Raw genomic sequence first — 17,416 nt, forward strand, 5'->3', positions numbered from 1 at the left:
CTGAAGAAGGGTCTCGACCCGAAACCTCAGCTTTCCTGCTCCTCTGATGCTGCTTGGCCTGCTGTGTTCATCCAGCTCTACACCGTGTTATCTCTGTTTGTCCTATGTAGTATTTTGTGCAGTCTCCACATGGTATCTTGTAAACCATATTCATCCTGTCCATGATATCTCTTGGGTCTTTAACCCTGGTCAGTAGCTGTATTAGTTTGGCTGCCAGTTTGTGTGCCATCATGCTTCCTAGCAGTCCGAGTAGTCTGGCTGTCAGGTCTGAGATTTTTTTTTTTGTATATGGTTTGGTGGTTACTGTTTTGGGTTTTGGTGTGTCCTGGTATCGTGAACTCCATCAACAAACTCATTGAATTAGACCTAATATACTGACCATTACAACGCAGAACCGGAACTCGCACCTACCAAAAACCACACCATAAAAATTTGAACCGGTACAAGCCAACAGCGCTTCATAGGAGGCTCCACAGCACTGAAGATGTCACCTAGTAAGGGGGCAAAACGTCCGCTATCAAACCTCCCAGCTCGCGAACACACCAACATCTAAATTGCTGTGTGTTTATCACAGACCTTCAAGGAGTCAGCAGGAAATTGAGGAGCAACTTTATGCTCAATTTGCAGAGCTGTGTAAAAATAATCATAAATGGCAATTATAGTAGGTGATTTCAACTTTCTCAACATTAACACTGTCTCTCCCAGTTAAGGGCTTGGATAGAGTGAAGTTCTTGAAATGTGTACAGGTGAACGTTTTAAGCCATTATAGTGGGTCCAACAAGCCACAGAGCTTTTCTAGACCTAATTCTGGGAAACGAAGCTGGTGAAGTGGTTGAGGTGGTGGTGGGGAAGCATTTCAATGATAGTGATTACAATATGGTACAATTTAAGCTTATTGTAGACAAAGAAATAGGCAAGTTGCAAAAAAAAAAAAGTTTTGAATTGGGGAGAGCGAATTTAGTAAAGGAAGGTAAGATCTAGCCAAGTTAGACTGGAAATAGCTATTAGTGGGGAAATCTACAAAAGAGCAGTGGGGAAGGGTATTCGAAAAGGAAATGGGGAGAGTAAAAGCCTAATGTGTTCCTTCTAGGGTGATAGGAAGCAGTAACAAGCTGAGAGAACCATGGATGACAGTGATATTCAGGATACAATAAGAAGGAAAAGTGACGCTTTTAATAGGTGAAAGGGGAACAAATCAGCAGAGGCATCTGTACAGAAAGTGCAGGATGGAGCTTAACTATGCAATTAGGAAAGCAAAAAGGGATATGAGAAAGCTCTAGCTGGTAAAAGTAGGGAAAAATCTCAAGATATTCCATAAGAAAATCAATGGGAAGAGGATAACCGGGGTAAGAGTAGGGCCTATTAGTGACCAAGGGAGCAATGTGTGGATGGAGCCAGAGAATATCGGAGCGTTGAACCAATACTTCACATCTGTCTTCACGCAAGAGAATTAGGTTGTAGGTATGGAACTCAAGAGAGACTGAGGTGCTTGAGCAAATTGACATGGGAAGGGCATGATTATGGTGGTGTTGGAAGTATTATAAGTGAACAAATCTCCCTGTCGAGATAAACTCCCAGGCTGCTTTTGGGGTCAAAAGGAGATTGCAGGGATACTGACCCAAATTTTTAACTCCTCTCTGGCCACGGGGTAGGTGCTAAAGGACTGGAGAACAGCTAATGTGGTGCCAACATTTAAGAAGGGCTGTTGAGATAAGCCAGAGAACTACAGACCAGTGAGCCTCACATTAATGGAAGGGAAGCTATTGGAAAAAATTCTGAAGGAGAGCATCTTCTCCACGTGGAGAGGCAAGGCTCTATCAGGGAAAGTCAGAATGGCCTTGTCAAAGGGAGGTCATGCCAAACAAATTTGATTGAATTTTTTTGAGGTGGGGATCGAGCGTCTGATGAGGGCAGTGCAGTTGATCTCATTTATATGGATTTCAGAAAAGCCTTTGTAAGGCCCCACATAAAAAACATATCAAGAAAGCAAATGCACATGGGATACAGGGTAACTTGATAAAGTGGATTCAAAATTTGTTCAGTTGTAGGAGACAGAGGGTAATGTCAGAAGGCCGCTTCAGTGACTGGAAGAGAGTGTCCAGAGGCATACCACAGGGATCTGTGCTGGGCCTCCTACTATTTGTCAATTATATAAATGACATAGATGACTGTGTTGGGACAGAGGGAGTTGATTAGTTAAGTTTAACAGCGAGGTCGAGCATCTTGGATTACATGAAGATATAAATAGGATGGTCAAATGGGCTGACAAGTGGAACACAGAATTGAACCCTGGAAAGCATGATGTGATACACTTTGAAAGGAGTAATTTAACAAGGAAGTATTCAATGGACGGCACACTAGGAAGTCCTGTGTAACAAAGGGACCTTAAAGTATTTGGCCACGGATCTCTGAAGGCAGGTTGGCATGTTAGTAGTGTGGCGAGAAAGGCCTATGGGACACTTGCTCTTATCAACTGAGGCACAGATTATAAAAGTAGGGAAGTGATTTTGGAGTTGTATAGAACTTCGGTGACACCACAGCTAGATTACTATGCGCAGTCCTGGTTGCCACATTAGTAGAAGGATGTGATTGCAGTGGAGGGGGTGCAGACAGGAGATTCAATAGGATGATGCCGGAGATGGAAAATTTCAGTAATGAGGAAAGGTTGGATAGGCTTGGGTTGTTTTCATTGGAGAAGAGAAGGCTGACGGGTGATCTGATTAAAGCGTACTAGATTATGAGGACATGAACAGAGTGGATAAGGAGCAGCTGTTCTCTTTAGTCGAAAGGTCAGTCACAAGAGGACACAGATTCAAGGTTAGGTGCTAAAGGTTTGGGGGCGGGGGCGGGATTTGATGAAAACTTCTTCACCAAGAGGGTGGTGATGGTCTAGAATCTGCTGCCTGGGAGGGTAATACAGGCAAATTGAAACCCAAAAGAATTGAAGATGTTGTAAATCAGGAACAAAAACAGAAGTTGCTGGAAAAGCTCAGCAGATCTCGCAGAATCTGTGGAGAAAAAAAATCAGAGTTAATGTCTTGGGTCCGGTGACCCCTCCTCAGAATTGGCGAATTGCTTCACATGCTTTAAAAAAAGTACCTGGATGAGCACTTGGCACATCATAACTTTCAAAGCTATGTGTCCATGCAGACTTAATGGGCCAAAGGGCCTCTTCTGCAAGGTGTTTTGACGATTCAAGACTCCACATTGACTAAAGTTCACATTGTGCAAGTTAAGACTGGGTTAACTTTACTGGGCAGGAGACTACCAGCTGAGGTGCACCATACAGAGACAGCCCATCTGAAACTGACTTAGTTGCTATATGTCCATCATCTTTTGAAGAACGATGCGGATTTATATCCCCTCCAAAGGCAGTCATATCTGAATAACTGGAAGAATGGAGATTCTGAGAGAAGGGTGTGACAGCCTCACAGCATTGGCAAGCGTGTGAAGGTTTGTAGAGTCTCGGAAGTATTAACATCTGCATGGATTGCTGATGATGCATGACAGTGCACAAGCAGTGAGAGGTTGGGCGGTGGGGTGGGGTGCGGGGATGTGGGTATTATATGTCATTTAAAGATGCATTAACTGACTTTGACCACGTATGCTGGGTCATTCAACTTTTATAGACACTGCAGCTAATTTTTCAGCATTACAGTCTTGGAACCATGCCTAGAATTATTGAAGCCTAATTAATTTGGAGTATGATGGTCTTGATCCCCATGAAAACCCCATCACTCTCCTCCTTTCCATCTGTACCACTGAGGCCTCTAGGGTCACATCAAACAGACACATGGAACTTTTGCCTGGCATGGTGCTCCGTTAACAGCCCTGTCCTGCAAGCAAAGCCGTCCTCAGCCTGTTCCAGTAACTGCTTGGCCTGATTACAACCTCCTCTTTAAGAAGGTCAGATTGCCTCGAAGTAGTGCAGGCTAACTGTATGTCATGTGAGCTCCACAAATCCCAAGTCATTTACGGAGTATGCGGCAACCTCCGTACTGTACAGCGCGCAGAAATTCAGTAACGTCAATGCAACTGAGATTTTACAAGCTGCATGCCTGAACAGGACCAGGACACCCACAAAAATCAGCCCTATTGAGCTTTTCACTTTAAATTTCACGTGATTGAGGTTGATTCAGGAGGAGATACAGTAAATTAATGTAATGCTGACTACCAAGTTATCAAACCGGTCACCTGTGGAAAAGCATTGCCACCCGTACCTTTACATGGAGGAGCACTGAAAAGAAAATTCACACCCTGAAAATGACAACCCAAAAAAAGTGCCAGCAACCAATGCACCTTGGACTAGATTATACCAGAGAGAATAAGTTGCAATCTGCTCTGCCTTCTCCAATATTCAACACACTTGTTGCTGAGGTCCTCAAAAGTATTTAAGTGTATCTATGTACACCTGTGTATACATGTCCTAAGTCAAATCTTACATTTATTTCATTTTCCTTTCCAAAAACCTGCAACTTCTTTTCAAAAAGTGTGTGGAAATGTGAATTTGTGTGCCCACACGAATACCACAATCAGACCTGGAAAGGGGGCACACATTAATACTGCATCCATCACCACGGGCTGCCCCCTCACCGCTCCGTACACCACTGGGTTGGCTGACCCAAAGCACATCCCCTACTCGCCTCCTTACTGCTTGCCTCTCAGCAGCCCTCGCACTCAGGAGTGAGGCTGCAGTTAAAGAGGCAGGGAAACACAGGGATCTTTCTCAGCACTACTATATGTCAGACAGTTTGCACTTCATTACGGTAGCACCAGGCTGCTGCACGAATTAAACTTCAAGGATGAAGCTAGTACCCAGTACCATGGCAATGCAATGACTGCATGGACTAGTTAGATTGTTGCTTTTGACCAACACAGACACGATGGGTCAAACAGCCTTTTTGTGTGCCGTGGATCTCTCAGACTCTATGACTGCCCCAGCAGCAACAAATACAGAGACAGCAATAAGCCAGGTGCTATCCAACATCATACCAACTGGAATTCTCTCATAAAAATTCTCAACAACTTTACTTTCTTGCTAAAAATATTCAGGCGACTCATTCTTTAAAAGCTGACAATAGGTCATTGAAAATCTGCAGAAGCTGTTCTTGGGTTTGACATTAAAATTTCTAAATTAATGGGTCAGTTTCAGTTATTGTGCCTGCTCAGAACTACCAGTGAAACTGACAGGCTGATCTGTTTTTAAACAGGATAATTTGAAGGACGCCATGTCGGTCATGTGGCTAGCACGGTCTTCAGTTGTGCTTGGTTTTACTGTGATCCTTACAACACTGTGGTCCTGAACTGCATAACTGCTTCCTCTCAATGGAAGGGCATCACTTTGGTCTTGTGCCTGGAGTAATGCAACTTTCCCAAAAACCAGCATTTCTGGTTAATCAGCAAACATTCCCCAAGTACACCGAATAATAAATACTTGGCAGTATCTCATTCTAAAGGGAGTGCATGAACAGACAAACCTGTGGAGTTTAAGACTGCAGAAATGACTGGGAGATTTATGAAAAAGAGATGTGGACTCCTTGCCTTGATAAGCAGAGGGAAAGTGCATATCTGCTAGATTAGCGAGACTAGAGTATGAAATCCAATTTGGAACAATAACTCAAGTATGGATAGATAAAACATTCATTAGGATAGACCTGGAGTGATTTCATAGCAGTGATGAAACTCAGGAAGGTTTTGATTGGGAACAGAATGAGGAATTGTGTCCAGCTAATATATTTGACTATCCCATCTCTGATGCAGCCCCTGTGAATGTAGAAAACAAAATGAAGTTGCATGACTCCTCTAACATGCAGAATCTGAACACACTCATCTCACCTGCCATCATCCTTTGTGCCTCATAAGGTTCCATGTAACCATTATTGTCCATCTCTGGCTTTTTGACAACTTTATTCTTCAACTCATTTTTGGCATCAAATGGATCAGAATAGTCATCTCTCATGGCAACCTGAAACAATCAAAAAGTAGTTCAATCTATTACCATACGTACAAATAATAGCAGCATTGAGAAATATGTACAAAAATGAATTTTCTTGACAGTGAAGTGATATTGCCCACAATGACTTCACAAGAGTGCAATCAGGCAAAACTTGACAAAAAGGCAAAGGAGCGATTATGACAGTTAACCAAATGCATAGCCAAAGAAATAGATATCAATAGCATCATAAATGAGTTATGGCAGGTTCCTTCAGAGTATATGTACATTGAACAAGGCAGAATTCACTGAGAGCTGTAGGACTGAAGGGGGTCAGAGGTGACATTAAGGAGGGACAAGGTTAACGCCTCATCTCTGGTGGAGCAGCATTGGAAACTCTGCAATCAATTCGATTCACTCCATGCTATATCAAGAAATGGTAGGAGGCACTGGATACTTCAAAGGCTGCGGGTCCTGACAACACTCTGCAATAGCACTGAATACAAGCTCCAGGACTTGCCATGCCCCTAGCCAAGCTGTTCCACTATAACTGGCATCTAATCAACATTGTGGAAAATTGGATTGGCATGTCTTATACACAAAAATCAGAATAATACCATTGCAGCAAACTCCTGACCAGTCTATTCCTGATGGTCAGTGAAGATTAGAATAGATTAGCGAGTTATTGCCACATGTATTTTTACAAGAAAAAAAGTAAAAAGTTTTGTAAGTTGCCATACCATAGTGCCTATATTTACGACAAAATTAGTGGATAAAAAGAAAGTAGTAAAAATTAAGACAGAGTTCATCTTAATGTTCTTTCAGGAAAGTTGTTCAAGACCACAAATGGTGGCATACAAGGAAGCCATCGTCAAAGACGACCTCCACACTAGGAAAAGACCACCAAACCTGGAGACCACCATGCCAAGCCGAAAGCGCTTCACTGGGACATGGCCGCCACATGGAAGACTGTTGGTCCAGGCTGGAATACAAGATCCCCACACCACCTACCAGGATGAGAACTCCATGCCAGGACTGGATGAGATCGCCACACCAGGCAGCTGGAATACCCAGAAGGAACCGCCAAAGACCTCCACACAGAGATACAATTGCCAAAGCTCTTCCAGAATGATACTACGACAACAGAAGACTGCTGCACTAGGTCAAGACCTCCATGCCAGCCTCGAAGCTCCTCTTCGCTGGGCCTAGGCCAGGACAAGATGCCTGCCGCTGAAGGAGTTTAAAAAAAGCTAAGACGATAAATGGAAACATTAAGAAAAAGCAGCAAAAGCAAGCAAGTAAAAATAGACAGAGTACATGAGCTCCAGGCTCCTGGGCTGAGGAGCCCGCAAGCTGCACTGCTACACCGCCGCCATTTTGCTTGGACGTGATGAAAAGGAGTCTTCAACAGTGCTATCCAGCAGCATCTGTTTCACAATAACCTGCTCACAGACACCCAGTTTCATTTCAGCAAGGGTCACTCAGATCCTGACCACATTACAGCCAATCTCTAAATAGCTGAATTCCAAAAGTAAGAGTGATTGTCCTTGACATCAAGGCCACATTTGAGTGTGGCATCAAGGAGCCCCAGCAAAATCTGACCCAAGGGGAATCAGAGAAAACTATCCACTGATTGAAGTCATACTTGACACAAAAGGAAGACTGTGGTTGCTTTTAGAGGTCAGTCATCTCAGCTCCAGGATATCCCCGCAGAAGACCTTAAGACCATAAGTTAAAAGGAGCAGAATTAGGCCATTTGGCTCATTGGGTCTGCTCCACCATTCAACTATAACTAATGCTTTCTCAACCTATTCTCCTGCCTTCTCCCCATAAGCCTTGGTCTCCTTACCAATCATGAACCCATCACTGCCTTAAATACACTCAACGAGTTGGCTTCTACAGCCCTCTGCAGCAGTTAGTCACAAATTAATCACCCTCTGGCTGATGCAATTCCTCCTCATCTCAGTTCTAAAAGATCGTCCCTTCACTCTGAGGCTGTGTCCTCGGGTTCTAGACACTGCTACTTGTGGAAACGCTTCTCCACATCTACTCTATTCAGGTCTTTCAGTATTCTATAAGTTTCAATCAGATCGTCCCCTCATACTTCTAAGCTCCATCCAATACAAACCCTGAGACTTCAACCAGTCCTCATATGACAAGCCCTTCATCCCCAGATTTATTCTTGTATATCTCTTCCGGACCCACTCAGCTCAGCAGCACATTCTTTCTTAGATAGGGGCCCCAAAATGGCTCACAATGTTTCAAAATGTGGTCTGGCCAGAGCCTTATACAGCCTTGCAGGCATCTCTGCTCGTGTTCTAGCATGCCTAAAATGAATTAGGGGCGGCACGGTGGCACAGTGCCTAGCACTGCTGCCTCACAGCGCCAGGGACCCAGGTTCAATTCCACCCTCAGGCGACTGTCTGCATGGAGTTTGCACATTCTCCTCATGACTGCATGGGTTTCCTCCGGGTGCTCCGGTTTCATCCCACAGTCCAAAGATGTGCAGGCTAGGTGGATTGGCCATGTTAAGTGGTCTACAGTGTTCAGGGATGTGTAGATTAGGTGGGTTATAGGGGGATGGGTCTGGGTGGGACGCTTTGATGGTCAGTATGGACTTGTTGGACCCAAGGGCCTGTTTCCACACTGCAGGGATTGTATGAATCTATGAATGCTAACATTGCATTTGACTTATCTTTGTGTCCTCTACAAATGTAGCAAACAATACCCTCCGTTCCTTCATCAAGATCATTAATCCATAACATGAACAGTCGTGCTCCTAACACTGACCCCTGCAGAACTCCACTCGTCACTGGCTGCAATCCTGAAAGAGACCCATTTATCCACATTCCCTGTCTTCTCCCAGTCATCCAATCCTCTATCAATGCCAGTACCTTGCCCTAATATCTTGGGCTTTGATCTTATTTAGCAGCCTCCCAAGCAGCACCTTGTCAAAGATCTTCTAGAAATCCAAACAGAGCATGTCCACTGGCGTCATTTGTTTAAATTGCTCATTTCCTCCTCAAAGAATTCAAACTGATTTGTCAGGCATTACTGCATCTTGATGAAGCCATGCTGACACCACCCTATTTTAATATTCACCTCCAAATACTCCACAAACTCATCCATAATAATGGACTGTAAAATCTTACCAAAGACAGAGGTCAAACTAAGTGGCCTGTAGTTTCCAGTCTTCTCCCTCCTTCGCTTCTTAAATAGTGGGGTTACATTAGCTATTTTCCAGTCCTCTGGGACCTTCCCTGACTCCAGTGATTCCTGGAAGATCACCACCAACGCTTCTACAATCTTTTGAGACATCTCCTTCAGATTCTGGGGTTTCGTCCATCTGGTCCAGGTGATTTCTCCATGAGCAGGCCTTTCAGATTCCCCAACATCTTCTCCTTAGTGATGACCCCTACATTCCCTCTCGTCCCTGACTCTCGAAGTTCTGGTGTGCTGCTGGAAACTGATGCAAAGTACCTATTCAGTTCATAGAAACCTTATAATGCAGATAGAGGCCAATTGGCCAATTGCATCTGCACTGACCTTCCAAAGAGCATCCTAACCAGACACAGCCTACTCTATCCCTGTAACCTGCGTTTACCATGGCTAATCCATCTAACCTACACATCCCTGGACACCATGGGACAATTTAGCATAACCACTCCACATCACCTGCCCATCTTTCCTTCAGTTCTGAGGAAGGGTCAGCAGACTTTTGTTTTTGTTTCTGCCCATTTTTGGACTGTGGGAGGAACCCACAGTACTGGCAGAAACTCACACAGACACAAGGAGAATATACAAACTCTACTCAGACAAAGTCACCCAAGGCTGGAATTGAACCCGGATCCCTTGTGCTGAGACAGGTGTTAACTACTGTACCACAGTGGCTTTCCCAAATTTTTGCTCCCCATTAATACTTCTCCAGCCTCATTTTCCAGCAGTCCAATGTCCACTCTTGCATTTCTCTCCTACTGTTTAGATACCTAAATAAACTTTTACAATGTTCCTTTTTATTACTAACTAACTTACTCTCATATTTCATCCCCCTACCCCCATTGCTTTTTTAATTATCCTATGTTGGTTTTTAAGGCTTCCCACTAATCTTTATTACATTTGTACGCTTCAGGGTAATGTCCTAGACCCAACCATTTTCAACTGTTTCAACAATGACTTTCCCACCTCAATCATCATGCTGAGCATAGAATCCCTGCAGTGTGGAAACAGGCCCTTCGGCTCAACAAATCCACACCAACCCTCAGAGCAGAGATATCCTGCTCGCCTTCCTGCTCCTGTGATGCTGGTTGGCCTGCTGTGTTCATCCAGCTCTGCACCTTGTTATCCCAACCCTCAGAGCATCCCACCCAGACTCATCCCCCTATAACCCACCTAATCTACACATCCCTGAACACTACAGGAAATTTATTATGACCAATCCACCTAGCCTGCACATTTTTGGACTGTGGGAGGAAACTGGAGCACCTGGATGAAACCCACACAGATAGTCAATCCAGTGTGGAATCGAACCTGGGTCCCTGGTGCTGTGAGGCAGCTGTGTTAACCACTGAGCCACCATGCCGCCCCTTCATGATTGCACAATGTTCAGCACCATTCACAACTCCTCAGGTATTGAAGTAGTCCATGTCCAAATACAGCAAAACCTGGAAACAGCCCGGTTTAGGCTGAAAATCACATGTTGCTACATTCATATCATATAAATACCTGACATAAATACCAGAACTAGGGAGAACCTAACATCACTCCTTACTGTTCAGTAGGAGAGCCATCACATTATCAACATCCTGGTAGTTACCATTGACCAGAAACTGAACTTCAACTGCCATATAAATAGTGACTACAAGAGAAGGTGGAAGGATAGAAGTACTGCAGCAAGTAATTCATCTCCCAGCTCCTCAAAGCCCGTCTACCACCTAAAAGACACAAATCACGCGTGATGGAATACTCCCCACTTGCCTGGAAGACTGCAGCTCCAATAACACTCAAGACGCTCGACACCATCAGGACAAAGCAGCCTGTTTTACTGCCTAACCCAAACATCCACAAAAATTCATGCCCTTCAAAACCTCAGACACTCGGAAGCAACAGCATATGCCATCTACAACACGCACTTCAGAAATTCATCAAGACTACTCAGATTGCACCTTCCAAACCTACGATCGAAGGATAAGAGCAGCAGTCACATGGAAACACCACTGCCTTCAAAGACCAAGCCACTCACCATCTTGACTTTGAAATACAATCCCACTCGTTCACTATTGCTAGGTCAAACGCTCTCCCTGACGCCATTGAGGGTTTACCTACACTTCAGGAGTATTATGGTTCAAGAAAGTAGCTAACCACCATCTTCTGAAATGCAATGAGGAATGGACAATTAAGTGCTGGTTCATGCAAATTGTGCATCTGAACTTAAGTCTGAAACACAATGATAAGTACTATAGACCACTGATTTTTAAATCAAGCCAGTCTGAGATGAGGAACGGCACTGGATCAGAAGGACAGAGCATTTCTGGCACTTCTCAGCCAGCACCTGACATGCCTGTTTACCCTCACAAGTGCAGAATGTGTCTCTGTGGAGGTGCAGCTGGAGATGTAGCAGAATTGCAAGCTGAAAAAAATTGTAATTTAGCCACTGCATACACATTTTGGACAAAATGCTAAAGTGTGAAGTTTCCTGTCTCTTTTAAACAACGTTTATTGAGTAGTGTCACTTACCAGGTCTTGCTTATTATTGCATTCTGAAATAACTGCACAGAGACCGGTATGCTGTCACTCAGTCACCCTTTATTTACTTGTGCACAGTACACTAGCTGTGGTCAGCCAGCACGGAGTCAGTCCCTGGGCTGAGGAGATTCTAATCTTCTGGTTATTTTGGTCAGCCAGGGCTTTCCTGATTGACTGGATTGTTAACCTGGGCCAATGAGGTCAACTGGATCCAATCACTACTCATAGGCCATTTGGTCCAGTTTCCACTGTAGGGATTCTATGATTCCAAATACTACGTCGTCCTTTCACTTGTTTCAGTGACTGACAGTAGAGGATCGGACCCCATGGGCAAATTCCCCGTTGATGAATGAATAGTTGAAAGACTATTGGTTGATCTTGATAGCAGGTGCAGACAGCTGACTTCAGTTTCACATTAGATGACCCCTCGCAATACAAGGCCAACTACGGCACCAATGCAAATGGCTGATAATAGATGCCTACTTTCACCTGTCTACACTTAAAGAATGAAAGCACGATTGGTGACAGACATTTAAAGACACTTCCAATAAATCTCAGTAAAGATATAGCCCTGTGAGAAACAAAGACTCATTCAGAAAGATGCAACATCCATTTCTAAATCAATAAGTTAAGCATTGTGTCACATTAAAACAAACACAACACAATTCTTCAAAGGATTAGTGACAGGGCAGAAGATTGGACAGGTTTTTTAAACAACCCATGAAAAGGGATGCGCTTCGGAGAATCAGTGTGGACTTGTTAGGCCTGGTCACCTGTTTCTACACAGTAGGGATTCTTTGATTCTATGATTTAAAAAGGAAATGTAAAATGAGGAGTGTGATACACGAGAGAACATGGCTGGGGAATTAATAATGGAAAATAAGGATGCAGATGAATCAAATATTAAGTTTGTTTTCACTGTAGAGAAAACAAATAAAATCCCAGAAATAAAATGTGTAACAGATGATGGAAAAAAAAAGGAGGGAGGAACTCAAAACCATCAACTCACCAGTGAAAGAAAACTTTTAGCACTAAAATCTGAGCGCTAAACATTCTTTCTGCATCTACCTTGACCGGTCCTGTTAGAATTTTATAGGTTTCTATGAGATCCCCCCTTATTCTTCATCCTCGGCTATGATAAGAAGTTTCTGCTGGAATAAGAATGACTTTTTCAATATTGCCTAAGACCTGGAAAGGCCATATCAAATAGGTATATAATGAATATGCCTTCTTTGCTCAATGTTGAGCGGAGACAGGAAACGACAAGTCAGTTAGCCCAACATCTATCATTGGAAAAATGGTGGAATCAATTATTGAGGAGGATACAGCAGGGCATTTTGAAAATCTTGATGCAATTAGACAGTCACGATGGTTTGTGAAAGGGAATCATGTTTGATCAACTTACTGTTGACAAAGTAGACAGACTTAAGAAGCTGGGCTGTTCTCCTTAGAGGACAGAAAAGAACAGATGATCGAGACAAGATTTGATGATGTTCAAAATGACATAGGGTCTGAGCAGATTACACAGGGAAAAAATATTGCCATTGATAGAAGTGGCCAGAGACTTGAAAGTATCTGGCAAAGCAAACAAAGCAAAAACAAAACAAATACCTAGGACGATGGGCAGAAGATGGGGAAGTGGAACCTGGTACATTATGAAGTGGAAGGAATGATTAGCCATGTATCCAAGTTTGCTGATGACAGTACTTGCAGAACAAGTAGTTTAGATGACAGCAGAAAGTTGCAAAGAGTGAATAAGTAAACAGCCAAAGCAGCACAGATGGATTTTAATATCACTCTCACGAAAGATCCACAAGTTTAATATGTAAATTAGTGACATATGGGTATGGTTACTTTTGTAAAGGGTTTCAGTTTAAACAGAAAACTAGATCATATAGTCCTTGCAGGACAGTAATGTAATCCAGAACACATCAGAGAGCAGGAACTACAAACCCAACAGGGTTTACGTCAGGTAGAGTAATTATTTCATGTCAATTGCTTTGTATTCAGCTCAGAAGAGGAAAAAATCTCTTCTGAAAATAACAGAATGGTGGTCAGACGTATATGTAATTCCTCTCTGAAAAAGCAGCTTTTCAGGGTAGGTTAGACAATTAGTCACCCCAGCAGAAGAATTTAATTTGTGCAGCTTCTTAAAATAGGAGTGTTTGGTTTGGAATCTCCAAGTTATTAGAACTGAGAAAGCATTGGTTCTCAGAGCTATGGGAGAGTTCATGTTAGCAGATTTGGACAAGACTCAAATTGTCTCCACGGTCCATGACAAAGAAATTGTTTGACTTGAGATATGGGGTGTAATTTCACTAGATTTAAGTCTTTGCAATATATAGCACTGGGACTCAGTTTGAAACTTGACCTATTGAGTATTATGTAGTGGTTGAGTATTGCTGAAAAAGTGAAGACATGTTGGTGAAGCTTCTCATCCTGCACTCAAGGCATTTTACAAGAATACCAATTCTAGCAGAAAATCAACATTTATACTGTAAAACAGGAGAGCACAAATTGGTAGGCAAGTGAACTCTATTTGGAAAAAGCATTGCCATGGTGAATGAACCAATTAATGCTGATTGACAGTTAACTGCCCACCTTTGATTAAATTTTAAACTAGGTAGGTTGACTCATTGTTCAGAAGAGAAGTGAACTAGTGAATAGCTATTGCCTATTTAGTTGAGTTGAAACAGGTGTAGTGTATGCACATGTCATTTGCAAAGAACATTGACCTCTATATGGATATATGCAAGCACACCCAACTGCAAACAATGTTTAACAGAATTTTTCTCAACTCACATTTGCTTCTTTTGTAGATCGGTTTCAATGATGCCCTTTCATTCTTGATCCTTTTATGAACAGGGAGAAGCTATTCCCAGCTGCTCTATCTAACCCACACATGATTTTGAATGTTTGAGAGAGATTTTCAGTCTCTTCTCAGCATTCTTCTCTCGAAGGAGAATAGTCTCAATCTCTCCATTATATCCTCATGCCAGAAGCTTTTCTTCTTCTGGAACCAATTCTTTCAAATTGCTTCTATGTGCACTCCAATGTGTTCACATCCTTATATAAATTACACCCAGAACTGCACACAATACTCCAACTGAGGTCTAATCAGTGTCTTGGACAAGTTCTGCATAATAGCCTGGTCATGTACTCTACATTCCTATCAATTAAGCCTATAACACAATATGCTTTGTTAACTGCTCTCTCCACCTGTGCTGCCACATTTAATGATTTATGCAGATATACAACCAGGCCCTTCTGCTCTTGAAAATCAAATAGTAGCCTTTATTTTATGCTGTCTCTCCACGTTCCCTGTACCAAATTGCATCATCTCAATTCTCTCAACATTGAACCTCATCTGCCACCTATCTCCCTACTCACAACTTGTCAATGCACTTTTGTTATTTTATACTATGCTCCTCAGAAGTTGTAAGTTGGGGGAAGGCTGATTTTAATAAAATTAGATATGATTTAGCCAGAGTGGAAAGGCACTAAATACTTTCAGGTACATCTGAAGAAGGGTAATACCCAAAACGTTGACTGCTCCTTTCTGCTCGATGCTGCCTGGCCTGCTGCATTCTTCCAACCTCCCATTTGTCTACATCTAAAAGTGAGATACACTCAAAATGCAAATATGGAGAATACAGGCCAACATATTCCAATGAAATAAAATGGTGGGATCATCAAATCCTGTGAACTCTGGATATTGAGGGATGTACAGCATTGGATTAAGAGAAAGACAGATTTGTGGCAGATACTGAGAGCTCAAAGCAGAAGCCCTGGAGGAGTAAAAGATAGGCAAGAGGGAACTTAAAAAGGAAAGCAAAAAGACAACACGACAGGATACTAGCAAGTAAAATAAAAGGAAAATCCTAAATTGTTTTACAGGTACATGAAGGGTAAAAGGAGAACAAGAGACAGAGTAGGACCAATTAAGGACCACAATGGTAATCTGTGTGTGGAGCCAAAGAATGTAGCTAGGGTTCTTAGTCAACATTGTGTCAATGATCACCAGTGAGAGGGGCAATTTGGATACAGAAATCAGAGAGAAGGTCTGTGATACCATTAGACAAATTCGAGGAGGTTCTGAGTAATCTGGTAGGCTTAAAAATACTTGAATCTACTCATAAGGATGAAATGTATTCCAGGTTAATGATTGAGGCAAGGGAGGAAATAGCACTAGCAAAAATTTTCAATTTCTCTCTCACCATGGGAGAGCTAACACCGGACTGGGGGTCAGTCAATGTCGTACTGTTATCAAGGAGGGAGCAAGGATGAAATCAGGAAATTGTAGGTCAGTCAGTTAGTCTAACTTTGGTTGTGGAGAAGCCATTGGAAGTCAACAGACAAACACTTGGCAGATGAATGTTGATGCAGAGAAATGTTTCTTCTACCAAATGCATTATCTCATACTGAGACACAATGTAGGCTCAATGGTGCAGCTTTGAGGGGAGTACAGGAGCAGAGGGACCTCGGGATTAAAGTTCATAATTCTCCAAAAGTGGCCAGCCAAGTTGAAACAGTTAAGAAAGCTTAGAGGAGCACTGGATTTATAAATAGAGGCATAGATTATAAAAGCAAGGAAGTGCTCTGCAAATCATTGGTCAGACCACATTTGGATTATTGTGTTCAGTTCTGAGCACCTTATTTAAGGAAGGATGGTAAAGCCCTGGAGAGAGTGTGCCAAGAAGATTTGCTAGAAAAATACCAGCAATGAGGGATTTTCGATACATCGAAAGATAAGTGAAATTGGGCTTATTCTCCTTACAGCAAAGTAGACTAAGGGATTAATTTATTGAGGTGTTCAAAATTGTTAACAAATGATAGGGGAAAGAGGTTATTCTGTTTCCACTAGTTGGTATGTCAGTAACTAGGGGTCACAATTACAGGATTGTCAGCAAGACAGATAGGAGTGAGATAAGGAGAAACTTCTTTACTCGAAGAAGTGTTAGGATTTGGAATGTATTCCATAGGAAGCTTCAAAAAAGAGCTGGATATATATTTGAAAGTGATGAACATGGAACATAGAATATTACAGCCCTTTGGTGCACTATGGTGTGAACATGATGCCAAATTAAATTAATCTCTTCTGCCCTGCCCTTGATCCATATCCCTCCATTCCTTGCATATTCATCTGCTTATCCAAAAGTCTCTTCAATGCCCCTATCGTATCTGCCTCCACCACTACCCCTGACAGCGCATTGCAGACTCCTACCACACTTTGTGTAAAGAACTTCCCCCTCAATTTCCTTTGCACTTTCCCCATCTCACCTTTAACACATGCCCCCTAGTATCACACATTTCAACTCTGGGGAGAAAGAGGCTGACCGGCAACCCTATCTAAGCATCTTAATTTTATAGACTTCTATCAAGTCTCCCCTCAGCCTCTACCGCTCCAGAGAAAACAACTAGAGTTTGTCTCGCTTCTCCTTATGGTTCATACCCTCTAATCCAGACAGCATCCTAGTAAACCTCTTCTGCACCCTCCCCAAAGCCTCCACATCCTCCCTGCAATGTGGTGACCAGAATTGAATATAATACTTTAAGTGTGGCCTAACCAACGTTTTATAAAGGCACAACATAACATCCTGACTCATATACTCGATTCCCCGACCATTAAAGGCAAGCATGCCAAATGCCTTATCAACCCCATCTACTTGAGTGGCCACTTCCAATTTAGAAGGCTACAAAGATAAAGCTGGAGAATGGGACTAGCCGAGTAGCTCTTTAGGC

At 42.7% G+C, this 17,416-nt stretch overlaps 1 protein-coding gene across 1 annotated transcript in view; it reads right to left on the reverse strand.

Moving 5' to 3' along the window:
• The window catches only part of LOC109937683 (SH2 domain-containing adapter protein F-like), a 131,822-nt gene that overhangs the window by 61,440 nt on the left and 52,966 nt on the right, over positions 1–17,416 (reverse strand). Inside the window, exon 2 of the mRNA XM_048595003.1 lies at positions 5,836–5,965. Coding sequence (XP_048450960.1) covers positions 5,836–5,965 — 130 coding nt within the window. The remainder of the gene's footprint in view (positions 1–5,835; positions 5,966–17,416) is intronic.

The sequence above is a fragment of the Rhincodon typus genome, chromosome 3 (genome assembly GCF_021869965.1).
Source record: "Rhincodon typus isolate 14 chromosome 3, sRhiTyp1.1, whole genome shotgun sequence".
Lineage (NCBI taxonomy): Eukaryota > Metazoa > Chordata > Chondrichthyes > Orectolobiformes > Rhincodontidae > Rhincodon > Rhincodon typus.